At 56.7% G+C, this 14,830-nt stretch overlaps 1 protein-coding gene across 9 annotated transcripts in view; it reads left to right on the plus strand.

Moving 5' to 3' along the window:
- The window catches only part of EHMT1 (euchromatic histone lysine methyltransferase 1), a 146,218-nt gene that overhangs the window by 122,430 nt on the left and 8,958 nt on the right, over positions 1-14,830 (plus strand). For all 9 annotated transcript variants that reach the window (XM_033859211.2, XM_073806872.1, XM_073806871.1 and 6 more), the window contains 8 exons: positions 1,417-1,521; positions 7,338-7,492; positions 8,272-8,439; positions 8,558-8,702; positions 9,053-9,130; positions 10,072-10,187; positions 11,305-11,391; positions 11,813-11,891. In XM_033859211.2, the coding sequence (XP_033715102.2) occupies positions 1,417-1,521; positions 7,338-7,492; positions 8,272-8,439; positions 8,558-8,702; positions 9,053-9,130; positions 10,072-10,187; positions 11,305-11,391; positions 11,813-11,891 (933 nt within the window). The remainder of the gene's footprint in view (positions 1-1,416; positions 1,522-7,337; positions 7,493-8,271; positions 8,440-8,557; positions 8,703-9,052; positions 9,131-10,071; positions 10,188-11,304; positions 11,392-11,812; positions 11,892-14,830) is intronic.

The following is a 14,830-nucleotide window of genomic DNA, read 5'->3' on the forward strand; positions in this document are numbered from 1 at the left end:
GCCCCCGTGCACCTCCCTCCTGGCCTGCCCACTGGCCGCTCACCAAGCTCTGTGCCGCTGCCCAGCTGCAGGCTTGTCCTGAGGTGTCCGCCTGGGCTGCCCTGGTCTCCATGTGGCCTGTGTTCAGATGCTGCTGCTCGAGCAGGGTCTCTGGCCTCCTGTGTGCCGTGCCACCTCCGTGGCAGCTCATCGTCCCTCCCAGCACTGGCCACTGTTGGACATTCCACCTCCTTCCCTGTGTGTTTGCTTCTTGTCCACCTGCTGTCAGGACCTCGGCGTGGTGTTTGTGTAACCTGCAGTGCCTGGTTACAGAGCAGGTCCTGTGCGTGTCTGCTGAGCGAGCGAGTGGCTGGGGATAGCCAATGAGGGTGGGGCCTTCTAACTCACCAGGGGCCCCTCCTGTCCTCCGAGACCCCCTTCCGCTCCCTAGGACCCCGCCCGCCCATGACTTGAAGCTCTGGGATGACCATCTGCCATCACAGCCCGCCCCCTCATCTTCTGGCCCAGCCATTGCTGCTAACCCAGCTCACGTGCCCACCACCCTGGCTGTGGGACCCTCCCAGACGGACCAGAAATGCAGCTCCCTGCAGTGTGGTTTTTCCAGCCTCTGTTCTAGTGGGGTCCACGGGCCCCCTTCCCCTGTTTTGGTTTTTTATCTCCCACTCGGTCGGGTTTTGTGAGTTTCTTCCCCCAGGCTGGGCTGTGTTGCCCCTGCCGTGTCCCCAGTGCCCATGGTAGGCCTGCAGGGACCATCTCTCTTTAGTCATGGAGGCCGTGTGCATCCACCAGGAAAATGTGGCGACTGGAAAGTGGAGAATGTTGTGCTAGAGTGCTTGCAGAGTAGGAACTGGCACCGTAATACTCGTTTCCGAAGAGTCGCCTCTGGGGTAGAGCGGCACACAGCCAGCTCATCACAGCCATGGTCCAGCCTGCAGGGGGTTCAGCCCTGGTGAGCTTCTGCTCCGGCCCTTAAAGAAGAGGCTGGGACTTTTCATGGCCTCCATTCATCTCTGGGCCTGATGTCCGTCCGTCTGTCTGTCTGTAGTTCTTGGCTGTTGCTCCTGCTTCGTGCATGGAGTCTGTCCTGGGACCAGAAGGGTGGGCAGGTGCGTCCCGGTCAGTGCTTCCTGCCAGCCGGGCACGGACTCTGCAGCTGGGTCTGCTCCGTGGCCTTCAGGCCTTTTTCTTAGGTGACGCTGTCATGTGTGCACAGGTGTGTCGAGTTGCCCGGTGGGCCCTGCCTGCTCGCTGGGATCCCCAGGCAGCGCTCTGAGCCTCAGTTTCCTCCAACAAAATGGGGACTCAGGCTGGCTCCCGCCCCCTGGGGCCTCCTTGCAGGTCCCGTGTGATGAGGTGCCTCACGTCTTGTGTCTCGAGGAGCTGTGATGGATGTTTGTTTCTTTCTTTTGAAATCAGGATGATGGCGGCTGGACGCCCATGATTTGGGCCACTGAGTATAAGCACGTGGACCTTGTGAAACTGCTGCTGTCCAAGGGGTCTGACATCAACATCCGGGACAACGTGAGTCTCCCCCGGGAGGCGGACCCTGGAGGACTGGGGACGGGTGTGTTGGGTGGCAGCGTCCTAGCACCTGCCTGTGGCTCTGACCTCTTCCCCTTGAGTCGCCAGCCATGTGTTGACCCAGTGCGGTTTCCAGTGGTTATCTTGTGTGTCAGCCAGCTGCTGGATGTGAACCGAGGGGCACAGTTCCCTGAGACCTGCCCCTCGGGCAGAGCTGCATTTTTAGAGGTCTTTAGAGACACTGGCTCCCATGTCTGTGGTGACGTCCGAGGCCCCAGGGCTCACCCCACTCCTGGACCAAGGTCGGGGGACTCGCCAGTCCCTCTGGGTACAGCCCCCTGCTGTGTATCAGTGGAGCTGTTTGGTCACAGGCAGCACCAGGCGCATCTGATGAACTCAAAGGGGAATTTCTCGGGCGGGCTTCAGGGACCCACAGCACCGGGGCGGTGGTAGGGCTGGCAGAGTTGGGGGGCTGCTCTGGCACGAGCCCCTGTGCTGCTTCCCAGGCGGAGGGACAGGGCTCCTGGGACACAGACAGGGTGTGGCCTGTGGAGCTGTGTCCACCTTTACAGCGTTACCCAAGCCATAAGTAGGAAGTCTAGCCACACGCTCGTTAAACTGATACTGGAATAAGGCAGGAAGGCATGCCCACCCCTCAGTTCGGAGCCCTTAGTGGACTGTTTGAAGAAAGGATGGGAGCAGTGGCTGGTCGGTCCTCCTGGCTGCTCCGTGTGAGGACCCTCCCACACCCAGGAAACAGGAGCAGCAGCTCCCAGCCGAGGGCCAGGCACAGCTGGTTGGGGACGTCTTTGCCGACTCCACAGAGCTGGGCCCTGGGACGAGAGCAGCTGAGGGCCGGGAAGCCCTGGGGGCTTCAGGTGAGGGTGGCGCGGAGGGAGGCGACAAGGTCCGGGGAAGCTACAGCACACGGCAGTCACGCCCTGCCTTGTTCCTCGAGGGATGGGGTCGTGGTTTGGAGCAGCCTCGGCCCTGGGTGCTTGGGCGGGACTGGACCGTCTGGGCACATGGGCAGCGCACGGCCTCGCAGCGTCCAGCAGTGTAGGCTCTGGTTGTTCTGAGGGATTGGAAGAACTGATTGAGTCGTGTGTTTGTTATTTATATGATGAAACAGCGTCATTGTTTTATTTCAATAGCTTCATTGAAGTATGGCTGGCAGACTGTGCTATTAAAGTGTACAATTAGATAAATTCTAACCCCAGCCACCATCACACAACCAGGACAGTGGATGTCACTTACCCCTCGGTTTCCTCCTGTGCCTCCTAACCAGCCCCCCTTAACCAGACGTGACCAGCCCACCTGCTTCCTGTCGCGGCCTCGCTTCTCGTAGTCCCATCTGAGCGTGGGCCCCCCTCCCTTTCTGTTGCTGCGAGAGGCCGTCCGCTTGCTTGTCCTGCGCCTGTGGATCATGGCCGGGCTCCCTGGTGGGGCTGTGGCCTTCCTGCTCAGGCGCTGCCACTCCTGTGGGTGCAGCCGTTTCCAGGGTAGGAGGGTCTGGTTCCTTTCCGGTGTCCCCAGCACTTAATGTAGTCGGCCTTACCTTCTTTGGTGAAGGGTCTGTTCAGGTCTTTTGCTCGTTTATTACTGGATTGTTTGGCTTCTTCTTCTCTAGTTTGGAGAGTTTTTGTGTATTCTGGATACAAGTCTTTTACCAGATCATGTGTCTCATAAATCCTAGCCATTGTCTTTGGAGGAGCACATGTTTCTAATTTTGGTGAAGTCCAGTTTATCAGTTACTTTTTGTATGAATCATGTGAATTCACTGCCAAACCCATGACCCTAGAGACTGTCTGTGTTTCGATCGCAGTCCCTTAGGTTTAGGTGTTAATGTCCATACGTGGTGTGAGGTAGGGACCAGGCTCTTTCTTCTGGTGTGTGGACCTCTAGCTACTCCAGCAGTGTGTTTAGAAAGCAGCCTTTCTCCCTAGATTGGCTTTGCCCTGTGGCCGGACTCAGTCCTCTGGGTCTTGACCTGGGGTCTGTCTTAGTGCTGGGGTCGTGCTCTCTTGTTGAATGCAGCTTCAGGACCTGTAAGGAGAACCTTCCAGTATTAGCTTCCATTTCTCCCTTCCCAGCTTTATGCTGTTCCTCTCGTGCATTTTACTGAATAAACACCACAGTAGTGTTGTTTATTTAAACAACGGTGACCTTTGGAAAAGGCTATAATAATCCTGGCGTGTCAGCTCCCGTGGTCACCTCTTCCTCAGGTCCGTCCATCCACTGCTGTTTGCTTCTGTGCGTCTCATGTCCGTTAGCATTTCCTGCTGTGCTGGGCGGCTTGTGATGGATTCTTTCAGCTTTTTAATGCCTGCGAAGTCCTTACTTTCCTTCACTTTTTTTTTTTTAATTATTTTTGGCTGCATTGGGTCTTTGTTGCTGCGCGCGGGCTTCCTCTAGTTGTGGAGAAGGGGGGGGCTACTCTTCGTTGTGGTGCGCGGGCTTCTCATTATGGTCCTTGTCTTGTTGCGGAGCACAGGCTCTAGGCGCATGGGCTTCAGTAGCTGTGTCATGTGAGCTCAGTAGTTGTGGCTCACGGACTCTAGAGCGCAGGCTCAGTAGTTGTGGCGCACGGGCTTAGTTGCTCCATGGCGTGTGGGTTCTTCCTGGACCAGGGCTCGAACCTGTGTCCCCTGCATTGGCAGGCGGATTCCCAACCACTTCGCCACCAAGGAAGCCCTTTTCCTTCACTTTTGAAAGGTATTTTGCTGGATATAGAATTGTAACTTGAGAGTCTTTAATTCCAGTACCTGAAACATTCTGCTTTCCTGAGTTCTCACTCGATGCATTTCTAGTGAGAAAGTCTTCCTTTCTCTGTATGCACCACGTCTCTTTTCTTTCAGGTGCTTTAAGGTTGTCTCCTTGTCACTGGAGTTCAGCAGTTTGGTTATGAGGTGGCTGGTGCTATGTGTGTGCACAAGTGCGCCTAGGCTTCGTGGAGCCCCTGGGGTCTGTGGGTGTGGGGTTTTATCAAGCTGGAAATTTCCTAGTCATTTTTTCCAGTGCTGCTTCTGCCCCTACTCCACTTCTCGAGGCCCCAGGTCCGCGTGTGCCAGGGGGCTTGAAGTTGTTCCACGGCTCACTGAAGCGCTTTTCATTTTCTGAAATTATTTTTACACTCTGGATTTCTGCTCAGCTGGTTTTATTGCTCTGTGTTCAAGCTCACTAGCCTTTTCCTCCACAGCGTCCGTTATGCTGTTAATTCCATCCAGCGTGCTTTCACGTCAGTCATCATGGTTTTCAGTTCTGAACATTCTGCTTGGGTCTTCTTGGTATTTTCTGAAATGTGTCTCTCCTGAACACACAGTTATTCCAGCTGCTTTGATGCCCTCGTTTGCTGGTCTGTGTCAGTTCTGGGTTTGATTCGTTGGTTTTGCTCCCCATTGTGGGTCACGTTTCCTGCGTCTTTGCACTCCTGGTAACCTTGCGCTGGACACGAGACGTTGCGAATTTACCTTGCTGGGAATTTCTGTGTTCCTGGAACTGTTGTGAGCCTTACTCTGGGTGCAGCAAAGTGACCTAGGAATGGTCTGGTCATTTTGGGTTTCACTTTCTAGGTTTGTTAGGTGGTCTGAGCAGGTCTCGGCCCGAGGCTGCTCATCCCCGCTGTGTGGGGCCAGTGCTGAGCCCTCTACACCTGGCCTCAGGGGTGTGTCCTCCTGGAGGTCCAGGTTTGGAGCGTACAGCCCTCCAGAGGCCTCTTTCCCAGCCCCACAGCCTGCTCTGCAGCCCTGGCTGCCCTGGCCTGGAGCCCGAGAGGAGCAGTGAGCAGGTGGCCACAGGCCCCCTTTTGCTCCTCTCGGGGGCTCAGCCTTTCACTGCCTGGTGTCCAGTTCTTCCCTTGCTCCTCTCGGGGGGGCAGCCTTTCACTGCCTGGTGTCCAGTTCTTCCCTTGCTCCTCTCGGGGGGGGGCAGCCTTTCACTGCCTGGTGTCCAGTTCTTGAAAACTGTTATTGCACACGTTTTGACTGTTCTGTCTTACTCTGGTTCTTTCAGGTGTGGAGGGGGGTAAACCCAGTGTGGTCCCTCTTGCCCCGTCTTTGCTGGCAGCCCCATCAGATGTGTAGGCCTGTCGTAACGTAGCTGGTGGACCTCAGAGAGGCTGGGAGATGGCACAGTCCCCCCGGCAGGAGGGCTTAGGGGCCTGGGAAGTTCTCAGAACCTAATTCTGGTGATAAAGTCACAAATCGTTCTGATGAAGGAAAGAGAAAAGAGGCCCCTCAGGAGACTGCAGTTTCACCTAGGAGCTTGCAGATGTGCAGAAGGTGGAAGCCAGAGGGTAGAGAGCTTCTGAGAGTAATGCCCAGGAGGGGAGGCCAGACAAGCCCCAGCTTTTCAGGACACCCCGGGGCTGACGGCAGGGCCAGCCCTTAGTTTTCTCCGTTGGAAACAGACCGATGATGTCGAGGGTGACAGACACAGACCACTTAGCTCCTGCTTCGCTTCTGTCTTTCCTGAAGTTGGTTAAGCTGGAGGCGTGGGATGTACGCGGGTGTTGGGATGGGGCGCTGGGCAGTGCAGGGGGTGCCCCGGTCGCCCGGACGTGCTGCGCCCCTTGGTGGTGTGGGCGGCGCCCCAGGGCCCAGGCTGCGCTTTGGTCCCGGTGGTTCCCAAGGGGTCGGCTGTGTGAGCCAAGCACACTCCCTGCCCGCAGAGCAGAAAGAACAGGCAGCAGCGGCCCCATCTCTGAGGCTAACTCAGAGAAAGAGAACTGCTACAGCGTCACTGGTTACGTCCCTCAGGGAGGAAGGGAGACGGGGGGGGCTGGTGAGCAAGGGAGCGGGGGTGGGGGGTTGGGTGCTGCTCCTTGGGCGGCTGGGCTCCTGGGCTGTCCAGCCGGCCGCGTGGGCGGGCGTGGCTCTCCTCGCGCTGTGTCCCCAGTGTGGCAGGTCGAATGTACGGTGGTTCTTGTTTAGACGTTTTCTTGTTTTTAGGGTTATTCTTCACTGTTATCTTATGTAAGTTGTTTTTTATTTTCCTTCTCTTTCCACATTTATTTGTTCAAAATTGTAGTCTTACTAAGGAGAAAAATTGTAGTCTTCTGATAAACTTAATGTGGAAGTTTCGTCATCACGTATGTAATCTACACCTGGGAAATCATATATTTCACATATGGCACAAATATTTTTCGAAGTTTTCTTTGCGTCATTTAAAGTTTTTAGTTTTTCATGAAATAAAATTTTTAATGAATCAAATTTGTCTTTTTCAAATCTTTTTTTTTACTCCCCCCAACACTCTCAAAGAGCCCGGCGACAGGCCCGCAGGCGCTGCTGCCCGGCCTGCAAGGCCGACGGTTCCCGAGGCTCTTTTTCAAATCTTGTACAAGTAGTACTCTATCCTGCAATCATAACTGTGTTCCAGAGTCAATATAATTTAAAAAATAAACTATCCCTAGATGTTATATTACTTAACGTGTCGTGTTTAGGGTGGTCTAATTGAGGTTGATGTTTTCTCCTATTTTTAACATATTCTGTACTGTGATAATGTACTTTTTTTTTTTTTTTTTTTGTATGCGGGCCTCCCACTGCTGTGGCCTCTCCTGCTGCGGAGCACGGGCTCCGGACGCACAGGCTCAGCGGCCATGGCTCATGGGCCCAGCCGCTCCACGGCATGTGGGATCTTTCCGGACCGGGGCACAAACCCGTGTCCCCGGCATCGGCAGGCGGACTCTCAACCACTGCGCCACCAGGGAAGCCCGATAATGTACTTTTATAACGAAAACAAGACAAAATGGAAAGGAAGCCTCTGTCGGGTGGGCCGCGCCGCCCCCTCGGCCTCACGTGCTTGTGTCTTCCGTGCAGGAGGAGAACATCTGCCTGCACTGGGCGGCCTTCTCGGGCTGTGTGGACATCGCTGAGATCCTGCTGGCCGCCAGGTGCGACCTCCACGCCGTGAACATCCATGGAGACTCGCCCCTGCACATCGCCGCCAGGGAGGACCGCTACGCCTGTGTCGTGTGAGTGGCTCCGGGTGCTCTGGGGACTTTCTGCGGCGGACGAGGCTCTTCTGTTCACGCCTGCAGTCAGCGTGGCTTCGGGAGGATCGTGGTGAAAATCCCCAAATACGCAGGTCACACGTGGAGCGGAGCCCCGTCCTAACACCTCTGCTCGGGGCCAGAGGAGCGGCACCCACGGGAGGGCTGGAGGGCCAGCTGGGAGCCCACCACCACCACCGGAAGCCCCTCCTGCATCACTTTTGCCCGTTGCCGTCAGGTCCAGAGCCTTTGCTCTGCTCCTGGCGGTAGCTCAGGGAGGAGTGGCCCCCACTTCTCATCTCATGGGGGCCTGGGACTAGGGGATGCCCCTGTGGTGGGGCCCTCGGCCTCTCATATAGGGACCTTGGGGGCACAGGGCTCTGGCGCACCATCTGGCCCTGACTGGGTCAGGCCTCGGATTGCCTACTGGGCGTTAACTGAGTACGTGGCCGGCTAGGCATTGCTGCCCTTTTCATCCTGAGGGTGCCTTTGAACGGAAAAGCCAAGAAAAATCAACTACCATCCCTAGTTATTTACATGCTCTTCCCTTCGAGGAAAAGGAGGACTTTTGACAGTAAACGGGGGAGAAGAGTAATGATGTCTGTCCGTGGTGAGCAGAAGCACCGGCCGGTGAGCTGGTTCATCTGAAAGCGGATGCCGTTTCCTCCTTCTTTTTACTGATCGTTGTCATCGTGCGAAGCTCATCCTTGTATCTTTTGACTTAAGATCTGAATGTTCTGTGGACTTGCGTTTCCCTCCAGCCTCTTCCTGTCCCGGGACTCCGACGTCACACTGAAGAATAAGGAGGGGGAGACGCCCCTGCAGTGCGCCAGTCTCAACTCGCAGGTGTGGAGCGCCCTGCAGATGAGCCAGGCGCTGCGCGATGCAGCCCCTGACAGGCCCGCCCTGGTGGAGAAGACGGTGAGCAGGTGAGGAGCACGAGGCAGGGCCTGCCTCCGGGCGGGGTTGAGGGTCGGAGCGGAGCGGAAGCCTCTCTGGGCTGGGCCAGGGCTCACCGGGAAAGCTGACGGCCCCTTCCTGCGGCAGAGACATCGCTCGGGGCTATGAGCGAATCCCCATACCGTGTGTCAACGGTGTGGACAGCGAGCCGTGCCCCAGCAACTATAAGTACGTGTCTCAGAACTGTGTGACGTCCCCCATGAACATCGACAGGAACATTACCCACCTGCAGGTCAGCGGTGGGGGGGGCCCTGCTGTGGGATGTTGCCTCTGCGGCCCCCAGAGCAGCCTGGGCAGCGGGGAGGGGTGCCCTCAGGGCCGCAGTGGCTCTGCCCCGGTCTTTCCCCTCCTGGGGCTGTGCCCACCCAGTGTCTGAGCCTCCTTTCCTCCTTTGGGTCCCTCCCCAGCCCCTCCTGCGAGCCCCCGAGGCCTCGTGCCTGAGCGTTCTCTCCACACCCTCCTTCCTGAGGGGCTGCACGCCCCCCGTGTCCTCAAGAGTCAGAATTTTGAGGATTGTCACTGGAGTTGTGAACAGCACTGGGGGGCGGGGCGGGGCTCCATCTGACACGCCCCTCCCTCCAGTACTGCGTGTGCATCGACGACTGCTCCTCCAGCAACTGCATGTGCGGCCAGCTGAGCATGCGCTGCTGGTACGACAAGGTGAGCCTGCGTGGGGGCCTGGCTGGGGAGGAGCGACAGAGGCCACCAGGGGATAGGGGCGGGACCGAGGCCGGGTACTGGGGATGGAGCCAGCATTCTCTGTGGGCCCTGGGGGTGGCCGGAGGGAACTGACTGGGCGGCAGAGGTGGCCATCCCTGAGCCTGGCCTGGAGGGAGCCGAGGAGAGAAGGGCTCCCAAGGCCGGTTTCTGAGTCGAGAGCCCTCCCTGGCTTTGGTTTGGGGAGTTCAGGGTGTCCTGGAATGGAGAGGGCACACAGGCCCGGCATGGAGGCCACCGGCACAGAGTCAGCATTACAGCAAAGGGGGCGTCAAGAGTGTCGTCCAGACAAGAGGCTCAGGTGTCGTGGGCAGGACTGGCGGGGCTCAGGTCTCCTGGTGTTTCCTGCGAAGCCTGGCCGTGCTGAGAGGGGGCAAGTTCTTAACTGTTCAGAGCAGCCACTGGAGCTGGCAGGGCCTCGGACGCGGCTGCACAGCCTGGGCTCAGCCCAGCGTCTCTGCTGCGTCTCGGGTGTCGGACAGAAAAGCGGTGACAGGTCCCTCGGGAGCTGGGGGTTTGCGGAGTGGCAGGTGGTGCTGGCAGGGGGTCCAGGCTGGAGGCTGCAGAGCAGGAGTCCAGGGGCCCACGAGCTGATGGCCTCAGGGAGGCTGAGAGAGGATGACGGGGATGGGGGGAGGTCGACTGGGGCAGAGAGGCTGGCCACAGTCAGGGACCAGGGAGAGCTGTCCCAGAGGTTTCCAAAAGCCATGTAGATTCCTGGCCAGAGACTTTGCGTGGCCTTGGACAAAGCGTGAGCGTGTGGCCTTACCCTGTCCTCCCAGGTGTGGAGTTTGGCCAGAAACCATGCTTTCTGGGGCGGTGTTTTGATTTGAGGAGGCATGTTGGTGTCAGTTACTTAGCCCTCGCTACGCGTCTGTCCGCAGGATGGCCGGCTCCTGCCCGAGTTCAACATGGCGGAGCCGCCCCTGCTCTTCGAGTGCAACCACGCCTGCTCCTGCTGGAGGACCTGCCGGAACCGCGTCGTGCAAAACGGCCTCAGGTGAGGTGCCGCGGGCTGGCGCCAGGGTCTCCGTGGTAAAGTTTGAAAGCAGTCAAGTCCCTTGGGCAGCTCTCTAGTTTCACGTGTGTGTCCACAAACGGGAGCAGCGTGTGTTTAGCGTGTGTGTGTTTGCACGTGGAGGTGGCTTTCTCGGAGCCCTTGGCCTCTGCTGATGTTACAGAGGTTGACGTAAAGAGCGGAAGCCTTCCATGTTTCCTACCCGCTCAGACTTGGGTTCAGGTCAGACGGCCCGAAGGCAAGAGGCAGGCTTGCCAAGAGCTGTGTGGTCCAAGCTCACGAGGTCCTGATCTGGTGTGAACACTCATGTGCTTCCCTCATACCCACGTACCGAGTCTCATGTAAAACATGTTGCCACGTGGTACTCGGGCACTTGGTTCACTGACCACCCAGAGCCAGACCCTGGGGTTCTGGTCATGAAACTTCCCTCCGTGAACATGCTCGAGAGTTGGAAAATCAAAGGTTACGAGGGAGGATTTGTATCCTATGTAAGTTTATACGGTATTTTGGGGTCTATTAATAATATCAGTGTAACCTTACAGCACTTGTGACCAGCCCATACTTCTGTGTCCTGGCGTGTGGCAGAAAGGCCTTGGGTGTGAGGACAGACACGCCACTGGACACACAAATGGCTGGCGGGATGCCCTAGCTCTCGGGGCCTGGGAGGGGCCCCGCAGCTGCCCCCAGGGGCCAGCTCAGCCCTGTGGTTGGCACACTGCCCGAGCTCGCCTGCATTGCAGCCTGGGACCAGCGGGCCTGCTAATAACCCCTTTGGTCCTCGTCACACGTTGGCGATGAGGGCACTGAGGCTCAGGGAGGGCCGGGGGCCGTGTTCCACGCGCTGACCTCAGGCTGGTGTCTGAGGTTCCCCTGCCTCCTGAGGGTGTGAAGGACGCTGTGAGTGGCGCCTTGGTGCAGGGGCGCGGTTGGGGTGGGGTAACTCTAGGTGTCACTGCTGCGTTGCATGCGAAGTTCTAACGCATCTCCGGACATGAAAGTTGTATTTTCTGTGTTTTTTACTGCTGTCACTTGTGTGGTAACATGAGTGTGAGCTGAGTGTGGTGGAACGTGGCCGTGAGTGGCTGATCCTGTTTTCCAGGACGAGGCTGCAGCTCTATCGGACGCAGAACATGGGCTGGGGCGTGCGGTCCCTGCAGGACATCCCGCTGGGCACCTTTGTTTGCGAGTAAGTGAGGGCCCGGTCAGCCCAGGGCTGCTGCTGTCACGGGGGAGGGTGCGACTAGGAGTGCACACTGGCCAGTGGGGGGCCCCACGCTCACCGGGGAGGGGCTGCCTGGGCCTGGCTGTGTGCTCACGCTGCGGGCAGCCCCCGCCCACCTCTGCGTTTCTGCCTGCACTTTCTCACCAGCTCATAACTTATTTCAGAAGATCCATCAGCACTTCATGACGTGTAGGGGATGATCATTTTGGACCCCTGGTCAGATAGAGGGTTTCTGTGTCATCGTTTTCTGGGACCCGGATGAAGTCCCTGTTCAGTCACAGGCAGAATTCTCAGTCATGTGGGCTCTGTCAGGGCCCCTGTGCCCTGCGTCTGGGTCCTGGGGGACATGCGCCTGTCACGTTTTCGTCTGCCTCCGCCTCCGCAGGTATGTCGGGGAGCTCATCTCTGACTCGGAAGCTGACGTGCGTGAGGAAGATTCTTACCTCTTTGACCTTGACAACAAGGTAATGCGTCCTGAGGGGTTGGGCGTAGAGCTGATGGGACTGTGCCACGTGGAGGGGCCTGCTGGCGGGGCCCGGGCTGGTAAGGAGGCTCGCCCGCCAGACTGGCGCTGGGTCCCTGATCCCAGAGGTCCTGAGCTTGCCCAGCGAGCCTCGCGTGAGAGTGTGGGACCTCGGACATGTCCCTCCAGCCTCTGAGCCCCACCTTCCTTCTCAGCAAGGGTGAGGGCCGCCAAGAGGCTCGGGGGCCATGTGCACGGGGGTCGAGCCTTCGAGTGGAGTGAGGGTCACACTTGTGAACAGGGTGGGTGCGTCTCTCTGTGACCCCGGTGCCCTCCCAGGTGTGGGTAGAAGAGCTGGACCCTGGCTTCATCCGCTCCGGGCCCTGGTTCCCAGGGCAGTTTCTGAGCCATCGCAGGCTGCCCTGTCCTGCCTTGTCCTGGCTCCCAGGGTTGCTCCTTAATTCAAAAATTGCTGACTTCAGACCTTCTAAGAACTCGCCGTCGCTGCCAGTGGGAGGGAGTTCAGGTGGAGGCGGGGAAACAAGTACTCTGTTCCCCGCAGCAGCTGCGAGACCCCTGAACAGCCGCCTGTAGGTCGGGTGAAGCCAGGCGCTCCCCTTCCCGTGCCTGCCACTCTTGGCTGTGTCTTCAGAGCGCCCTGCTCATCGCCTGACCCCGCGCTGCCCCTGCAGCCACACCCTAAGGGGTCAGCATTTGTGAGACAAGTGTCTGGAAGAGGAGCCTGTGTTCCTGGAGGTTGCAGCCTGGGGCGCGGCTCTAGCCCAGGGCCGTGGGGCCAGGCCTTCCCCATGGCACCGCGGCCATCTGCCCGGCCTGTGCGCGTGTGCGTGGGGGGGGGGGGGCACTGCAGCCGGGCCGGGTTTCCTGCCCACCTGTGTCTGCTGAGCAGTTTGCCTCTTACTGGTTTGCAGCAGTCCTTTCCATGTTCTGGATCAGTGCTCTTTCCTGACGTTTGACTTGCAGATATCTTCCCTCTGTGGCTTGTTTACTTCCTGACGGTGTCTTTTAATGAACAGAAGTTCTTATTTTTATTGCCCCCCAACTTTGCAGTCTTTTTCTGTATACGGGTGGGTTTCTATAATGCCCAAGACAAGCTTCCCACACCCAGCTCGCAGAGACACACGTTTATATTGTTTCCCAGAGGGTGCTGAGGGGCCAAGCTTTATTGTCTTCCCTGTATTGACATCTGTGTGACTGAGCACCATTTGTTGAAAAGATTGTCCTTTCCCCACCCCTCAGCAGTGCGGATTTTGTCATATATCAGGTGTCTGCGAGACCTTGGATTGGCCTCTGTCTGCCGACTGCCTTGGGCAGCCTGTACTGTATTAGTTATCCTAGTTTACGTCCCCTTACCTTGGGGTTCTTGGGAGTGTCTGCTCTTCTTGGTCTCTCAAAGTTTCCATATAAGTTTTAAAATCAGCTTGACAAGTTCCACAAAACTCCTGTAGGGATTTGATTGCATAGCATTGAACCTGTGAGCCAGATTAGATCATGGCATCGAACCTGTAAACCTCATTAGGGATCATAGTATTGACCCGTGAACCAGGTTAGGATCAGAGCAATGACCTGTGAACCAGGTTAGGGTCAGAGCATTGACCCATGAATAAGGATAAGGATAGGGTCAGAGCACTGACCTGTGAACCCAGTTAGGGTCAGAGCATTGACAGGTGAACCAGGATAGGGTCAGAGCATTGAACCTGTGAACCCAGTTAGGGTCAGAGCATTGACAGGTGAACCAGGATAGGGTCAGAGCATTGAACCTGTGAACCCAGTTAGGGTCAGAGCATTGACAGGTGAACCAGGATAGGGTCAGGGCATTGAACCTGTGAACCCAGTTAGGGTCAGAGGATTGACCCGTGAACCAGATTAGGGTCAGGGCATTGACCTGTGAACCCAGTTAGGGTCAGAGCACTGATCTGTAAACCAGGATAGAGTCAGAGCTTTGAACCTGTGAATCCATTTAGGGTCAGAGCACTGACCTGTGAACCAGGATAGGGTCAGAGCATTGACCTGTGAACCCGTTAGGGTCAGAGCATTGACCTGTGAACCAGTTAGGGTCAGAGCACTGACCTGTAAACCAGGATAGGGGCAGAGCTTTGAACCTGTGAATCCAGTTAGGGTCACACCATTGACCTGTGAACCAGTTAGGCTCAGAGCACTGACCTGTGAATCCGGTTAGGGTCATAGCGTTGACCTGTGATGGTTCGCTGGGCCATCTGCTCCTTCCCGTTGGGAGTGGTGACCCGGATAGCCGTGCGGGGCTGTGTGCTGGCCTGCGGGTGGACCCGCTGGTTCTGGGTTTTATGGCCAGGAGTGCACCTGCGGTGGATTTTCAGACTTGACTTCTGTGGATGTGAGTCTTTGTTTCTCTCGGTAAATTCTTGGGGGTGGAATTACTGCCGTCTGGTGAGTGTTCACTTCCTGACTTTAGAAGAAACGGCAAACAGTTTCCGGAGGGCTTGTTCCCCCCACACTCGCCAGCAGGAAAGGGCAGCTCAGACACTAATTTTGATGCCCCGTGATGGCAGCATCTTTTTTTTTAAATAATTTTTATTGGAGTATAGTTGCTTTACCATGTTGTGTTTCTGCTGTACAGCAAAGTGAATCAGCTGTACGTATACATATATCCCCTTTTTTTTGGATTTCCTTCCCAGTTAGGTCACCACAGAGCACTGAGTAGAGCTCCCTGTGCTATACAGTAGGTTCTCATTAGTTATCTATCTTATACACAGTAGTGTATATATGTCAATCCCAATCTCCCAGTTCATCCCACCCTCCCTTCCCCCCCTTGGGGTCCATATGTTTGTTCTCTACATCTGTGTCTCTATTTCTGCTTTGCAAATAAGTTCATCTGTACCATTTTTCTAGATTCCACATATAAGCAGTATTATATGATATGTTTTTCTGACTTACTTCACT

Source organism: Tursiops truncatus, chromosome 6 (assembly GCF_011762595.2).
Source record: "Tursiops truncatus isolate mTurTru1 chromosome 6, mTurTru1.mat.Y, whole genome shotgun sequence".
In the NCBI taxonomy this organism is placed as follows: domain Eukaryota; kingdom Metazoa; phylum Chordata; class Mammalia; order Artiodactyla; family Delphinidae; genus Tursiops; species Tursiops truncatus.